The 16969-nt window shown below is 42.1% G+C and overlaps 1 protein-coding gene across 6 annotated transcripts in view; it reads left to right on the top strand.

Moving 5' to 3' along the window:
* Positions 1-16969, top strand: part of LOC139542995 (protein NDRG3-like) — a 60827-nt gene that overhangs the window by 12404 nt on the left and 31454 nt on the right. For all 6 annotated transcript variants that reach the window (XM_071349042.1, XM_071349041.1, XM_071349045.1 and 3 more), the window contains exons 2-3: positions 12136-12208; positions 13619-13651. In XM_071349042.1, coding sequence (XP_071205143.1) covers positions 12152-12208; positions 13619-13651 — 90 coding nt within the window. In that variant the 5' untranslated portion in view covers positions 12136-12151. The remainder of the gene's footprint in view (positions 1-12135; positions 12209-13618; positions 13652-16969) is intronic.

Genomic DNA, 16969 nt, shown 5'->3' with positions numbered 1-16969 from the left:
CTATCGCTGCATGTCTGTTTCTCTGTATGGCTGTATGTGTTTCTCTATCGCTGCATGTCTGTTTCTCTGTATGGCTGTATGTGTATCTCTATCGCTGCATGTCTGTTTCTCTGTATGGCTGTATGTGTATCTATCGCTGCATGTCTGTTTCTCTGTATGGCTGTATGTGTATCTCTATCGCTGCATGTCTGTTTCTCTGTATGGCTGTATGTGTATCTCTATCGCTGCATGTCTGTTTCTCTGTATGGCTGTATGTGTATCTCTATCGCTGCATGTCTGTTTCTCTGTATGGCTGTATGTGTTTCTCTATCGCTGCATGTCTTTCTCTGTATGGCTGTATATGTATATGTATCGCTGCTTGTCCGTGTATCTCTGTATGGCTGTATGTGTATCTCTATCGCTGCATGTCTGTTTCTCTGTATGGCTGTATATGTATCTCTATCGCTGCATGTCTGTTTCTCTGTATGGCTGTATATGTTTCTCTATTGCTGCATGTCTGTATCTCCATTACAGAAAGTGATTGGGGATTCATATCTAATGTCTTTAGTCTTGCTACGGAATGCTGGCTGATGATTCCTCTGATCTAGGATACATGAACTAGTCTACTATGCTCAGTGCTGGGCAGAAAACTGTCTAGGCAGATCTGGGGACTAAGGGAAAGGCCTATATTACAGTAGCACTGTCTGGCTGCACTGGATCCTCACCTGTCCCCCCTCCCTCATAGCCCTGGCTGTGACCCTCCCTACTAATGCTTGACTAACTTTGTTTTCAGACAAGTATTATTTTGCTTGTCCAAAAGCTCAGGTCACTGCAAGGAACCACTTTACAAAATATAATGTATTACAATATTTTTGAACATAGACAATCAGACAATAATGTAGGCTACACTCTGCCTATTGGCTGCTTTGCATATCTGTCAAAAAAATAAAAACAACACTGTCCCTTTAAGGCTCTCCTGCAGGATGGTTGGCCACCCTTTTAAAAACATTTATTTATTTAACTAGGCAAGCCAGTTAAGAAGAAAATCTTATTTACAATGACGGCCAACCGGGGAACAGTGGGTTAACTGTCTTGTTCAGGGGCAGAATGACAGAATTTTACCTTGTCAGCTCGGGGATTCGATCTACCAAACTTTTGGGTTACTGGCCCAGCGCTCTAACCACTAGGCTACCTGCCGCCCTTGGTAGCCTATAAAATATTGCAACATTACAATTACAACCAAATACTTTTTATGTCTTTATAAAATAATTCCCTTCAGGGCTTGAAATTAGGGCCGGCCCGTCGTCCCTCAGACGATAAATATGTCTACGGTTCGAAACAGACTCTGGGACAGTTCTCGGACTACAGATTAAACATTCGTACAACCACTGCACACCATTTTTAGTGTAAAGCAATGAGGCTGATGCAGCAGATCAGACCGTTTTAGTTTAAAATGTTGATTGTTTTATTTCTTCATATTTTAAGCTCAACAAATCAAATCAAGTTTATTTTATATAGCCCTTCGTACATCAGCTAATATCTCGAAGTGCTGTACAGAAACCCAGCCTAAAACCCCAAACAGCAAGCAATGCAGGTGTAGAAGCACGGTGGCTAGGAAAAACTCCCTAAACTCCCAAATGCACACATACATGGCTGTTGGCTAGTATAGGCATATGCACTGTTCCAAAAAGTAATTACTGGTGAAAACACCGTTCTCAAAAGTGCATCGCATGCACGTGCGATTTCATGTGATGAAGATGAAAATACTCCGTTAGAAAGAGGGGGAATCTGATAGCAACATTTAGGATGGGTTATTAATATGACTAGGATTATGCCTTGGTTGCTTTGGGACAATGAAAGAATATTGAATTTGAAAACCAATGGAACATGAGAGAAATGCTGGTTTCAATGGCATTGAGTGTTAGTTCCCTCAACATTTGTATGGTTGTGTTTTGGCTAGGCTACTTTGAAACAAGATAAGACATGCTTCATAAAATGTCCAGGTTTTAAACGATATAGTGAATGGTTAAATAGTTTCAAAATGCTGACCGCCGCCTCTCAGATTCAAGGTGGGTGATGTGCTATACACAACTTGCACTGTCTTTCACTCGGATCTTGTGACCATTTGATCTGAACCAACTGTGCCTCGTATGTCGACAGAATCAAGCCTTTAGACGTTAATGTTAGTTGTCCTTCATTATATTTGTCGAACATGACTGGCTTTTAGCCTATATTTATACACTTCAAAATCTCATTCAAGTTCAGCTTCATTTTCTGGTGCTCCCCTCATGTCAGCGTCAGTTTTAACATGAGGCTGTAGCCAATATGCATATCACCTACACTTTGATCTGTAGGCTTTTTTTTTTTAAATATATGTACATCGAAAAATTTATTTTTATTTTTCCAATGTCGGCCTCCAAACCTGGCCGGCATAATTGTTTGATTGTAATTTTTGAATTTTTTTACTTGTCCATTTCGACATCTTAAATCTATATTCTTCTTGTCCGACTATATTCTTTTTTTAATTGTCCCGGACAAGATGGCAAGCGTTAATGTCGAGCCCTGCTACTCTGTCAACTGCTTTTCTCAAACTCATTATTTATCAACTCATCTGACATGTTAATCTCTTCTTATTCTTTATTCCTGAAAATAAGGCTATACTAGATTACAATTGATGACGTGAGCTACATAATCTGATTGTGAAAGACTCTGTGATACACATGGTCATGGACAGGATATTGGTGTGTATGGCAATAACAGGATTTGTGATTGACGTGTTAGAAAATAGAATTTTGTGATTATTTTTTTTCAAGGGAAAAGGTCATCTCAGTCCTGTCTTGTGTATGCCATGGTTAGCGGGATTGTGGGCGTGTTAGTTTGACCGACTCATCCACGGCTGATATCTTGGGACAGTGTCTCTGTTGCTGCAGAGCTCCTGACTAGGGTTTAATAGCAGGAACCGGGTTACAGAGATTTACTGAGATTTCACCCACTCCGTTTTCCCGGGATAAATAATTGAGGAACCGGTGAAATATAAAGATTTATTTCTATCAACAGCATGACGTGAAATGGAATTGTTAAATTATATGCAATGTCTAAATCTGGCTTCTCTATGGCCTCTGTCTGCATGATCAATCATCAATGCTGAGAGTGGGGACAGACGGTGCATCTCATATGGATCGCAGTTTACAATGCATGTATCATATTGTTTTCTTGCGACAGGTACATTTACTGCAGCATAGCCTATGCATGCCTAATTTACATATCACCATCTGGCTTTCAGGGGGTCACCTTATTTTTGATTTGTAAAAAAGCAGCTGCACAGTTTTCTTTTTTTTTAAACAACCCTATCACTCAAATATCATTGCTTTAAACGGTAGGAAGGATGTGTGGTCCAAATCTTAGTTAGTTGTCACGATCTGCTTACCTATAACTATTATTTTTATATTTAACTTATTTCCAGATATCTTCGGAACTACCCACAATGCACTATTTCTCAAGGTCATATGGAGGATCTACTCTGTGCTAAAGAGTTCATATGCTAGCTCGGCCTGGGTACCGTTAGCAACACCTCTTGATTTTCACAGACTTTGTGGCTGTATTATCTAGTTGGAACGCTTTAGACTGCAGGATCTGGTGCATTCTTGCAGTGGGCTCAAAATGAAAGACAAAATCATACCTGCTTGCTCTAATTGTGCAACAGTGGTGGTACCTTGTCTCTTCTCCTTTTTGTTTTGTCAACTTTTTGTCATGATCTCTGAAGTAGGCGACGCAAGTTGTAACTTTTTCCACCTTACTTAGTGCTAGTGCTAGTTGATTTGACATCTGGAAGCTATCCATTTTGAATTTTTCTCGCTATTGAATTTCCCTCACTCTTACTTACAGATTGATGCCTGGGGCCCATTCGATGGTATCTGCTCTTTTGTTCTGCGGTTGTTATGTGTTGTTTTAACTGGTTTTCAGTAGTTGGGCTCTAGCATGCCGACCGTAGCCGTGCTGGTTGTCTAGGCTGGCTAGGCTAATGTTACCTGGTTATGCTAATAGCTAACTTTAGCTGGCTACCTTTTTTTATTAAAGTTTTGTTGATTACTGGCTAACATAACTGAATATTAGTGATGCACCGATATGACATTTTTGGCCGATACCGATATTTTCCTTGCCCCTAAAAAAACGATACCGATATTTAAAATGTTAGTGGCTATTTTAAGCATTCAGTACAGTTAAATAGTTAACACACACACATGGACGCATCGGTCTCAGGCTGTATCACATCCGGCCATGATTGGGAGTCCAATAGGTCAGCGCACAATTGGCCCAGCGTTGTCCGGGTTTGGCTGGGGTAAGCCGGCATTGTAAATAAGAATTTGTTCTTACCTGACTTGCCTAGTTAAATAAACATTACACACCACACTGACCAAAAAGTTATTTTGTTGGCATTTACGTATGTCCCCATTACCAGTAAAACATAATCAAAACCAATTTCTTTCACTTACTTGCTGTGCTGTTTCGCTGTTCAGTCGTTTCATTCTCAACCAGGATTTCTATGGAACGCCACTTGGGTCTTTGCATGTCAAAAAAGATACACGTCAAATATCACTAATTGACATGTCAAATAAGCTTGTTGCCCAATCAGGACCTGAATTTGACTGCGCGTCACAATTTAACGCGTTCATACATATTTTACGTAGTTATTTCACTATCACTCCTATTTCATGTCACAACGATTCATCGATACGTGTGCTATGATGCTGGTAAAGTTGTCTCGCGCACCTACAGTGCTGGTCATTAAAAAAAAAAGATGCAAATGGATGCAAACAATGTTCTTCCCCAAAAACATAGCAAAACAACATCTGTTTCAGTAGCTATATAGTTTGCTAGCTAACTATATAACTAAGTGTCATCATCTAAAATAACCCTAATTTTATAACAGTTATTATTTGATTAGTGGTCGGATCCATCTATGTGAAGCTAGCCACAAGAAATAGCCACAATAGTGGACTTTGCGGTTAGCCTTCAAAATAAAAGTATGTAATTGACAGTGATGCAAATGAATACAAATGGTACATTTTGCAGTAATTGAATAGATCATGCTAAACGAGGTTGGAATGTTGTTTATATAAAATCAACAAAAGACAATTTGTTAATTTGAAAAATCTGAAATCACACTGGATGTATTATACTTTAGAATTGCATTGGGGGCATACTTATTTTACTGTACAGCCTTACCTATAGATTGATACCATGTCATTGATCTACAATCTACTCAGTGACACCCAGAGAACATTAGGGAGAACGTTAGTCTAACTCTGAGGACGTTGGCAAAAAATATCTTGGATATTGAGTAGACTGATACCCCATTTCATTCATTCCCAATCCTTAGGAAAAGCTGTACAGTGCAATATGAATCTCAATACACACAATAGGCTGACTGAGGTGATTTCACACCTCAGAGTTGCAACGCTAATATTTGCGTAAACTCTTCACAGTTGTGTTCTGTGAGTCACCGAGTAGACTGATACCCCATTTCATTGCTTCACATTCCAACCTTGTTTAACATTATCTAGTCTAAATATGCCATGATTCCAACAATTTGTAATCTTCTGCATCACTTTCAGAGGTACTTTTATTTTGAAGGCAAACCGCAAATTCTACTATGGTGCTTAATCCCAGGGTTAAGTAGCTAGCTATTTATTTTCATGAACCGATGTTCAATTTCAATAGGCAAACAACAAGTGGCTACCTAGCTAATACTTACTCACAAGGATTACTTTATCATTGCTAAGAATAATGAAAATGACTGCAGTTTCTACTGGTCATTGTTTTCAGGCTGGTTGTATTGGTGCTACAGTGGTCCCTCCTTTAAAGTTGCGGCACACCTTGCGTGCTGCCGCAGAATTCTGTGGCACGTCATTAAATTGTCAGACATTTTTTTTCTGTTATTACTAGTTTGACCACCAGAGGGCATCTTTGAGAAGCATTTGATAGTATTCCGTATTTTTATTACCAGATCATTTAAAACCTTTTTTGTAATAACATAGTATATGGGATTGATTTTAAGAAATTTGACTTAATTAATTTGATTAATATTATGGTGTTTCTATTCAGAGGAAAAACTAAGCCCTCAAGGTTTCCATTAGGATGGAATGGAAAATATGACGCTGTACAACGTGATAGTCGGGAGTTGGCTACAGGATTGGAGGATTCTCTACATTGTTTGCCTTCATTAGACAACTTTCTTCCAATATTTCTGTAAATCAGTGATATTTATTCCCATAGTAATTTGTTATGGATCCATAACTAAATCAACATCTGCATTTTGAAAGGGTATTTCTTTTTTTAATCATTATTTAACAAAATGTGTATTAGGCTACTGTGCAGTCTACAATACATACTGTAGTAAACATGGGAAAGTGCCTAATTCCTTACATAAGGGAGAGCAGGCCATGTCTTTACTACAGAATGCGGGGCATGTGGGAGACCGGTGTTATTTCATAGTTGTGATCCTGGAATGAGTAGGTGTGTCCAAACTTTTGACTGGTACTAGCTTAATTAATTTGATTAATATTATGGTGTTTCTATTCCATCAAATAATGTAATAATTGTTCTGAAAGCAACTTTTCTGACACAAAGGAAGTCTAAGCGGACACCTACGAAGAAGGACTGTGTGATGATGGCATCTCAGGTAAGCAGCACTGGGCGTTCTTCCATCCAACTTTTACATAGCTAGTATTTAGCTCCTACGATTTAGTGTCGGTTCATAACATTCTACTATATTACATACATACCGTAGAATGATAAATCATGCAATTATTATTCTCGAGCTAACCAAAGGCATTTAGCTACGAACGCCTGTTCTCGCCAGTCGAATTGATCTAACTTTCTTTCATGGAAACTCATAAGCAGGCCATGTCATATTTGTTTCATAGTCGATATATAATCATATTTCATGACTGTGTAACGGTTAGCTTTTTTTTACAGAAGGATGAAAGAACACGAAGAGTTAGTCTTTGCAGCGTGTAGATGGTGCAGGTATCATTGCATATTTCCCATCACCTAATGAACAACCACAATACCAGTCTGGTGTTAAGCTTTCTCTGCTGTATTGACGTATCCTGAAAATGACATCTTCATCCATCTCCCCCTGCTCCCTAAATCCTCTAGGTTAGATCAGCTGTTTTGGTGAACCCCTCCTGTATCTGAACTGGCTGACAGAGGGCACAGCATGATCATAGGTGAGAGGTCACTTGGTCGGGTCAACAGGAAGTATTATTAAAAATATGCTTTACATTGAAATACAGACAGAGATGTAGTAGTCCCAGAGTTAATGATCCAAGGTCTGTTTAGCATTTCACCTCCTGATGATTATGATGACTGACCGTGTTAGATTAAAAAAACAAAAAAACAAGGCTTAATCATGGTCTCTCACTATCCATCTGTCTCTCGTCTGCAGGTATGTTTTGATGTGAGAGAGGACGCCATCGCCACCTCAACCTTCGGGCCAAATGGGGGCCCAAGGCTGGTTAGGATAAACTGCAATTGTGATGAACTGAGAGAATATTAGGGTAGCACTGCAATTCATTAATCATATGCTGTCTGCCGCTGTTCTTACCTCTTTCCCTTTCTGTCTTCTACACCTCTCTCCCCACCTCGTGTATCTTCCTTGTTTTATAATGCACACCATATGTGCATTGAAGTACAGATTGAACTTGTATATATAATATATTACAATTATCATAATTATAATGCATGTATTATGTATTTATAACACCTGGATAATGAACTTCTTTCAGTAAAGCGTTTCACATTCTCCACTGGTTGAAATTAAGTATCTCATTGAAATACTATCCTGTGTCCTCAGATTGATGCAGGGAGTTAGATATGCATATTTTTTTTTCTGTATAGGAATTACAAATCAGCGTTACTTAAATCATGTTTCTTGTCTATTGCATAGTTACAATGTGTAATCATTAATGTCCCAGGTGCAGGAGTGGTAAACACTGTTGAAGTGTATAATTGTAATACATACATGCAGACACAGCATCATTCAAATAATGGAGTTTGATATGACTGAAAAATAATGTCTCAATGTCTTTATTTGCCAAGGAAGAGTACATGATCAGTGAACATATTCAAAGTACAGGCTACAATGTGAGAATCTCATGCATGGTAATAACTACAGTACATGTATATAGGACTTGCATCCTTGGCACAGTAAAGTTATTATATTCTACTCTATCCATAGGCTTCATTAATGCCATCCAGACTTGAAGTTGATACAACAACTATGATAGCTGAGGTTCATAGATTCTGGTTCTGAACTAATATTCATACCAAACGTTTTAGGGTTGATACACAGATCGGCTACATACTTTAGCTAGCTACACATCCATAGGCATACAGTTATTTTTATCCTCTACTACACAATAAGCAAGTAAATAGTTAGCTAAGTTACTTCAGCTGCAAGGCAAGCTTACACAATAGTACGTTCAATTTGCAGTAAATGCTTTAGCTAGCTAGATTCTTTACATCCACTGTTTCCCAAGATGACAGCCTGGTTTGCTGGTTTTCTCAGGAGTCCCTAAAACATTAAACAACACGAATTATAACTCATTCTCCTATCATAACGCTGGCTAGCTAGCTAGCTGGTTAATGTTAGCTAGTCAGCAAACTTGCTAAATAGCTATTTTCGTAAATTAACTATATGACAAAAATATGTACTAACGTTTGTCTCTACATTAACTAACATTCCTCTCAATTGTACATTTTTTTGCTTGACTCGTTATGACGTTATAACTACTTACATTTGGTTCCACCGTAATGATTTGTCAGCCATCTTCACACAGGGATGGGTGGCTCGCGTCAAATTCGTCATTGGAACCACTCGATATGATTGGTCATATAAAACCCTTGGGACCCAAATGTATAATGAGTGCTCTAACTCCCCCTTGTCGTGGTCTGGAGCAATGAAGCCGTGATGCTGGGTACCTCAAAGTCCTGCGGTGAAAGCTCGCAGCTTTTAAAGGAGGAAACACTGTAGCTAGCTACCCCAGAAGTTGCAGTCGAACAAATAATGCTTTATTATCAACGCAGTATTGTAAACACATCGTTCATGGCCAGTGTTTGCTTGTTTTCAGAACATTTTTTGTACAGCTTTGACAGTGCTACTGATAGTAGTGGTGCTTGGCTTGCACGTGCAAATTCAGAATACACAACATTCTATAATAGAACTGTGTTATTTGACGTGTCAAATTAAAAGCTTATTTAACTATTCAAATAGTGTTATTGTCAAATAGTGTTCTTTGACGTGTATATCTTTTGACACGCAAAGACCCAAACGGCATTCCATAGTATGTCGTGAAGCTAATACCAGTGACGCTTTTACTGTGTAACTCCGGTAGGGCAACATCTGGAAAAATAGCGCACTTGGTAGTTTGTACTGGTGCTGGACCAGTCGGCGAAAGCCAACATCACCCACGACCGAGAACGGTTGATTGTCAAGGGCAATGAATTCCATTATCTTGGCTTTAATGGATTTCTCCTTTCTCGCTGAAATTTTCTTACTCTTTCAAATGACTGCTGGACTTGTTGACTGCTCGATGCACACAGCATTTTTAGCTAATGTTCACCGATATATCGTACATCCCTACTGAATATAGCTAACATTCTTTGATGTTTGTTTAGATTCCGTTATATATTTCCAAAACATTGGTTTACTTTTTATGTAGCTGGAAGCTAGGTGTTGATAGCAACTGGCACTGCTAATGTAACGTTAGCAGGCTGGTAGGGCTTGTGAGACAAGGGCCGATCCTACAAAAACATCTGTAGAGTCCGAATGGTTTGTGCTACAAACTATATTAAAAGCTATCCATGAAAAGCTGAGACTCTCATGATATGTTTTGCTCTGTGACACTCGCAAGCTACACAAGTCATTAGAAGGTAAGGTTAATTCTACATAGGAGATCATAGGGAATAATAAGCTCACATAGTGACTGTTACAAACGCCAAACTCACTGACTGACTTGTTTGACGTTTTGTCAATAAAACTTATGAATGCAACTTTGTCAAATTTTTGTAGTCCTGACTAAAAAAATTCTTTCTCCATAAATTCCATTCAAATTGCATCCATAATAGATCATCTTGTTCAAGGTAGATGTGCTAGCCTCCCTCTTTCAGGCAATACATTCAATGCAGTATTAGCCTTATATTTAGCTAATGAATTAGGGTTTAATATGCATAAGATTCTAATTTAGCTATAGCCTCTGCAGTGTTCTTTTGCACAATGAAACTGCTCTCCCAGGAAAAGCTAGACTAGAATAGATGGTTTGAAGAGGGACGCAAGGTTGCTCTCGTTTGCTGAACGTTAAATACAGCAGCGAAAATAACTCGCAATGAGATTGAACGAAGAGAGAGAGAGAGGGAGAAAGCATGGATGGCTATAGCAGTTATTTATTTGTCTTACAATGTAATGTCTTTGTCCTTGGCTGCCATCGACTTCATTCGACTCTTCCTGAAAGCAAATCCCTTAGCATAGTCATTGAGCTGATCTAACATGGTGGGAGAAATAATGTCTGCTTCGTTCAGGACGTCTCCAGTGATCCATCAGTAGTGCAGGCAGGTAAGCTGCAGGCAGAGTTTTGGTAACAATCATCTCCTGGGTCAGCAAGTGCAACCATCGTCAGCGACTACAGGTTTTCTCTTGGCTTTGTTTGTCCCCCTTTCAGCTTTGTCACATTGAAGGAAGTGTTGGATCCATCCCCTCTCCCGGAATAATACCGCCCCTCCAGTCTCCAGTATGCTTGGCTGATATGGTTTTAATTGAGAGCGATTGTACGGAGATGTTGCTTTGACCTCCGTCCACTTATAGCTTCCTGTTAGTGGGCTTCCCATGTTTGGTTTTCCTGCCTGTTTTGTAATTTAATCAATACTATAGAAAGAGACATGTTTGAGTGGTAGGCTCTGTTGAGTTCTCTGCTGAAAATCTCTTCATCAATGTACCCATCAAAGATGCATTCTATTTTCAGCCCACACTTTCAAATCCCTTTGTTTTCTGTCTAAAAAATTCCTTCCAGATTATGTGAGTGAGACTGTGTGAGACACAGGCATGCTGTGAAGTCCTCATCTACCCCACATATAATTAGATTTAGAACTGGGACAGACTTGGCAACGTTCACTAAAAAAACATAGCAGCACAGAGAGAGAGAGGAGCGTTCAATAAACCAGGGGACATTCATCATGACAGTCAGGATGATATCCACTACATGTGATCCTGGGGCCATTTGCTAGATCCTTGTCTTGTTGGTTCTCTTCTGGCTCATTTCACCACTACTGTAGCATTTAGACGTTGGCCACACAGTGATGACACTCTGTCACATGCTCCCCTACTGCGACAGGATAAGGGACTGTCCCCACTGACACCCCCATGGGGAGGGAGATGAGGGTCGGTGTTGACATGCCCAAATGCACATGACACACAATTTATTTTCCCTTTCTTATTGCACCCTCAGTGTGCAATAATATAGGAATTATTTTGGTGCACTGTTAGAGTTCAGTGGAATATGTCTGCCAGTGAATGGCTGAAAACTCATACTAGTATCCATTTAGGGGTTCTGACAACTTGAGTAGCTAGGCTACTACTGCGATTAAATCTAATTTCTATTTTAAATGGATTCGTCATAAAATAGAAGTGTAGCAGTTATTATACTGACAATTTCCAGCCAGACGTGTCAGTACTACTACATCAATACTCCCTCTCCATGTCATTACTTATTCATGTCCTCATTTCTAGTGCTCTCCATCTCTGGTTAACAGGATTCTTCCTGCTCTCTAATCCTGTTCTCTCTCTCTTCCCAGTTCTGCTCCCTTTCTGTGGGTAACAGAGCTCCAGTCCACACATCCTAATCTACCACTATAGCATCCTGTTCCTATCTAGTGAGCAATGTTAAGAGGACACTCTGTGTCCATGGCAACGGAGCCGCTGTTTCTCTCTTGGTTTCTCCTGATCTCTGTTTTTGAGTCTTCTATCCTCAGACTTATTCATGCTGGCAGAATACAGGATATCACTCAGGGAGTTGAAGTCAGGGAAATAAGTTGGTGGTAGTAGCTTACTACTGCTTCCTGTGTCTGATACATTTCTCTCTCTGTCTCCCTCAGGTGTTGTCAGACCTAAGTTGAGATGGACGAGCTCCAGGACGTGCAGCTGACTGAGATCAAGCCCCTGCTCACAGATAAGGTGAGTGGACAGGAAGAATAAACCCACTCCTTTACTCCCACCAATAGGTTCAGAAGTCACTAGCCTGGGCTGATCAGCTTAGCACTGCACAGCTCTGCCTTTCAGTCAGTCTGCACTCTCTGCATAGATCGGTTCCTTTTATTTACATTTGATCAATTTGCCTGCCAGGCCCCAGGGTGCTGCTGCTGCTAGTTACCCTGGGAACGAGATTGGCTGGGGTACATGGTGGTGGGGTTGGAGGTGCTGCAGGGGTGGATGTGCTATAGGGGAGAGCAGTGCTAGACTTGGACTGGAAATAGGTGCCGGTACACATTTTGGGTGCCGGTACTGTTTATATTTAGGTGCAGTAGCTCCAGCAGTAGAACATTTGAGATGTAGGTACTCAGCTCCGGTGAGCTCCTGCCCAAGTCAAGCACTGGGGAAGAGGAGAGGCTGATATGAAATTAGATTGAAATGAGATGTTATTAGATGTGATGGCAGATTAGATGTGTCTATATTGGTAGCTAGCAGATACTGGGAGCTGATGTAAGGTTGTCTACATTGTCAGGAAGAGGGCTTGCTTAGTGAGCTGTGGTTTTGATATCACAGTGAATCAGCCATTTGAGTTTCAAAACACCGTCCCACTTTGCTCACTATAGTGGATGGCTGAGGCACTTGAACCACTCTGCAAATCATTAACCCCTTGACCCTGCCTCGTTAGAATGAAAGGGCCTGACTGACTGTAGTAGGGAATGTGCCTGTGTTTTCTGCCCATGTAAAGGGCGGCAGGTAGCCTAGTGGTTAGAGCGTTGGGCCAGTAACCGAAAGGTTGCTAGATCGGATCCCGAGCTGACAAGGTAAAAATCTGTCGTTCTGCCCCTGAACAAGGCAGTTAACCCACTGTTCCCCAGTAGGCCGTCATTGAAAATAAGAATTTGTTCTTAACTGACTTGCCTAGTTAAATAAAGGTTAAATAAAAAAGGTCTTATCTGCAGTAATGATCCTGTTTTAGCTCCTCAGCGACATCTGCTCAGTGTCTCCACTCTCCGCTCCAGCAGTACATTACTGCTAATGATGAGGGTGGGTGGAGGGCTCAGTATGAGGACAGTAATGACACAGAGAGAACCCAGGGTGTCCTCCACATTGCTGGGAGCACAGCGAGACAGAGCGAGAGAGAGGCAGGCTCTGGCATCAACCACTAGAGGTAATTTACTCCACACATTGATCTGAGATGGCTCTTGTTGCCCTCTGCCGCCTCCTGGTGACACCTGTGGCTCTACAGACTCTTCTGCAGGCCTTGGAGCAGAATGACTGAGGGATAATGAGGGAGAAGAGGCGCTTCGGATCTCGTTCAATCAAAACATATATATAAATATCTGGCACTTGTTTATGACTTAAATACATCTAATTTTTCTTCTCATCCCTCTGCAGAATGGGCGTAACTTCCAGGACTTTGATTGTCAGGTGAGTCAAACGTCTCTTAAGCAGTGTTCACGTTGGCAGTTTGAAGTGACTCAAATCCAATTTTTTTGCATATCCGATAGAATCTGTTGTTTTCCTCCAGTCTGAACAGTCAAAAGCACATGGAATCGGGTATTTCAAGTCACATTTCAAACCACCTTCATAGGTGGTTTGAAATCAGATACAAATCTGATCCCTGACCATGTGACTTGTCTGAATAGTCAAATCTGATTTTCCCTCAAGTGGTTTTAGACTGTTATTTGGCATATCTTGTTTTTTGCTGGCTACTCTGTTGACAGTTGGACAAGAACATGTGGTAGCTAACTAGCTTGGTAGTTGTTTACAAACAAATTAGTGAATGTGCTAGAAAGCTATACAGATACCTAGCTAGCGAGTGGACTGCTGTGGCTAGCTAGCGAGTGGACTGCTGTGGCTAGCTAGCGAGTGGACTGCTGTGGCTAGCTAGCGAGTGGACTGCTGTGGCTAGCTAGCGAGTGGACTGCTGTGGCTAGCCAAAAAGGACTCGTTTTTGAAAGTGTGTGCACACACACACCCATTGTTACTATGACAACTAGCGTAGCCATGTCAACAAACAGATGTCTGAACACACACACATCCGATTTGGTCACTTAGAGCTTGCTGTTTGCACAGTCGCTATTTCTTAACAGATTTGAAAAGCGAAAGCGCAAAGAGAACTGTGAAGACAGTCTAAATATGTGTAGTCCAATTTAGAAGCGTATGCAACCCATCATTCATTAGCTAAATGTCAGGCCTAACACTGCAGTGAATAGCCTATAGCCTACCCAATGAATTTACACAGTGAAATATATATTTTTGATCAGATGATGAAATAACAGGTAGCCTAGGATGGTGTGCTCCCCAGGCTGCGCTCCAGCTTTTTAGCGAAAACAAAATGATCATACCTAGACTATAACAACACAAAATAATATTTCTAAATGTTTTGTTGTCATTGGTGTGGACGGCCCTTTGACCATTCTACTGTGAATAGGCCTAGTCTGAGATTGTTGCAGCTTTAGGCCTACCCATAGTAGAATGGTCAGTCTGAGATCGATGCAGCTTTAGGCCTACCCACAATAGGATGGTCACTCTGTGAGATCGTTGCAGCTTTAGGCCTACCCACAATAGGATGGTCAGTCTGAGATCGTTGCAGCTTTAGGCCTACCCACAATAGGATGGTCAGTCTGTGAGATCGTTGCAGCTTTAGGCCTACCCACAATAGGATGGTCAGTCTGTGAGATCGATGCAGCTTTAGGCCTTCCCACAATAGGCGCGTCGACGCGTTTCCCCGTGGCGCGTCGTCACGGTAACCTTCTCCCCGTGGCGCGTCGTCACGGTAACCTTCTCCCCGTGGCGCGTCGTCACGGTAACCTTCTCCCCGTGGCGCGTCGTCACGGTTCCTTCTCCCCGTGGCGCGTCGTCACGGTTTACTTATTTCCTCTATACAGTCAGCCTAAAAACACACTCCTCTCGGTTGACCCTGTTGGACACATCTCTATGGTGATTGATTGGCTAATCGACTGCTTGTGGCGGGGCGTGGGCGATGTATGTTGTCAGCATGTGATGAGCACAGCCTCGTGTCCTCTGGGTTGATGTGTAGTAGATTGCTGTTATTAGACTGAGTGTGGATGTATTCACTGAATCCAAACAACCCTGAGGCTTTACAATGCAATACATGCAACCCAGCCGCCTGCAGGAGCCTTGAGAGAAGCCTTGCTGCATCTGATTCCCTTAATGACTCTTCTTCTCTTTCAGTCCTTCATTGCTTTTCTTCCTTAATTAACATCCTGTGTCTCAGCGGGCTTATGAAGCACCAGGTTTACCTCATCTTGACAGTTTCAGACACGCAGACAGACAGGGACGGGCGGGGGCAGGCAGGCAGACGCGCAGGCGCTCGCGCAGGCAGACAGACAGACGCAGGCAGCACGGCGCCCTCCCCCCTCATGGCAGCACGGCGCCCTCCCCCCTCATGGCAGCACGGCGCCCTCCCCCCTCATGGCAGCACGGCGCCCTCCCCCCTCATGGCAGCACGGCGCCCTCCCCCCTCATGGCAGCACGGCGCCCTCCCCCCTCATGGCAGCACGGCGCCCTCCCCCCTCATGGCAGCACGGCGCCCTCCCCCCTCATGGCAGCACGGCGCCCTCCCCCCTCATGGCAGCACGGCGCCCTCCCCCCTCATGGCAGCACGGCGCCCTCCCCCCTCATGGCAGCACGGCGCCCTCCCCCCTCATGGCAGCACGTGATGACTATTGATGAGGGGCATCATTAAAGATGGTTGTCATGGTATGAATCATTATGTTGGCCAATCCACCTGCTCTTCTCCCAGAATATGTCACAGTATTTTCCGAGCCTTATTACTGTTTAAAGGGGTTGGAAAAGGTTGCTGTACTTTGTCACTCAGTTGGGTCTCCTATCCGTGTTTGTTATGAGTCAGAAATGGATTGGAGGAACGTTGGTGTAGTAGGAGGGAATGGAGGACAGTGTTCCCAGTGTGTGTTCTGTTGCTTTTCAAGGTACACTGGAGAACATTGGGGTGGACTGAGTTGTGGTTATGATAGTGGACACTGTGGAGAACATTGGGATGGACTGAGTTGTTGTTATGATAGTGGACACTGTGGAGAACATTGGGATGGACTGAGTTGTGGTTATGATAGTGGACACTGTGGAGAACATTGGGATGGACTGAGTTGTGGTTATGATAGTGGACACTGTGGAGAACATTGGGATGGACTGAGTTGTGGTTATGATAGTGGACACTGTGGAGAACATTGGGATGGACTGAGTTGTGGTTATGATAGTGGACACTGGAGAACATTGGGATGGACTGAGTTGTGGTTATGATAGTGGACACTGTGGAGAACATTGGGGTGAACTGAGTTGTGGTTATGATAGTGAACATTAGAGTGGACTCAGTTGTGCCTAGGCTAATGGACCATTCACCATTTTATCTTTTGTCACAAAAAAGAGAGAGGCATGGTTGTCATGGCAATCCCCTCAACTCTATTCTTTACAAAGCAGATAGAGGATGTTCTTTTTCCATCCAAGTGGTTGAGGGGAAATGGAGTTTCATTACTGTACTTAAAAGCACCGGTGCCTCCAGAAGAGGGCATCATGAGCACACGTGTGAATCTCCGAGTCAACCCCAGGGAACATGGTTATAGAATTATTGCAAAACCTTCCATTGATGTAATGAACTATTGTTGACAGAGCTGAACTCAACATGTATTCGCTTTAGCCTCACTGATCATGAGGACTTAATGAATGGTTCGCCGACTGGATAGCATGTGTACGATCAGGGAGGTT

Source organism: Salvelinus alpinus, chromosome 17 (assembly GCF_045679555.1).
Source record: "Salvelinus alpinus chromosome 17, SLU_Salpinus.1, whole genome shotgun sequence".
Taxonomy (NCBI): domain Eukaryota; kingdom Metazoa; phylum Chordata; class Actinopteri; order Salmoniformes; family Salmonidae; genus Salvelinus; species Salvelinus alpinus.
This window is presented reverse-complemented; position numbering and strand designations above follow the sequence as displayed.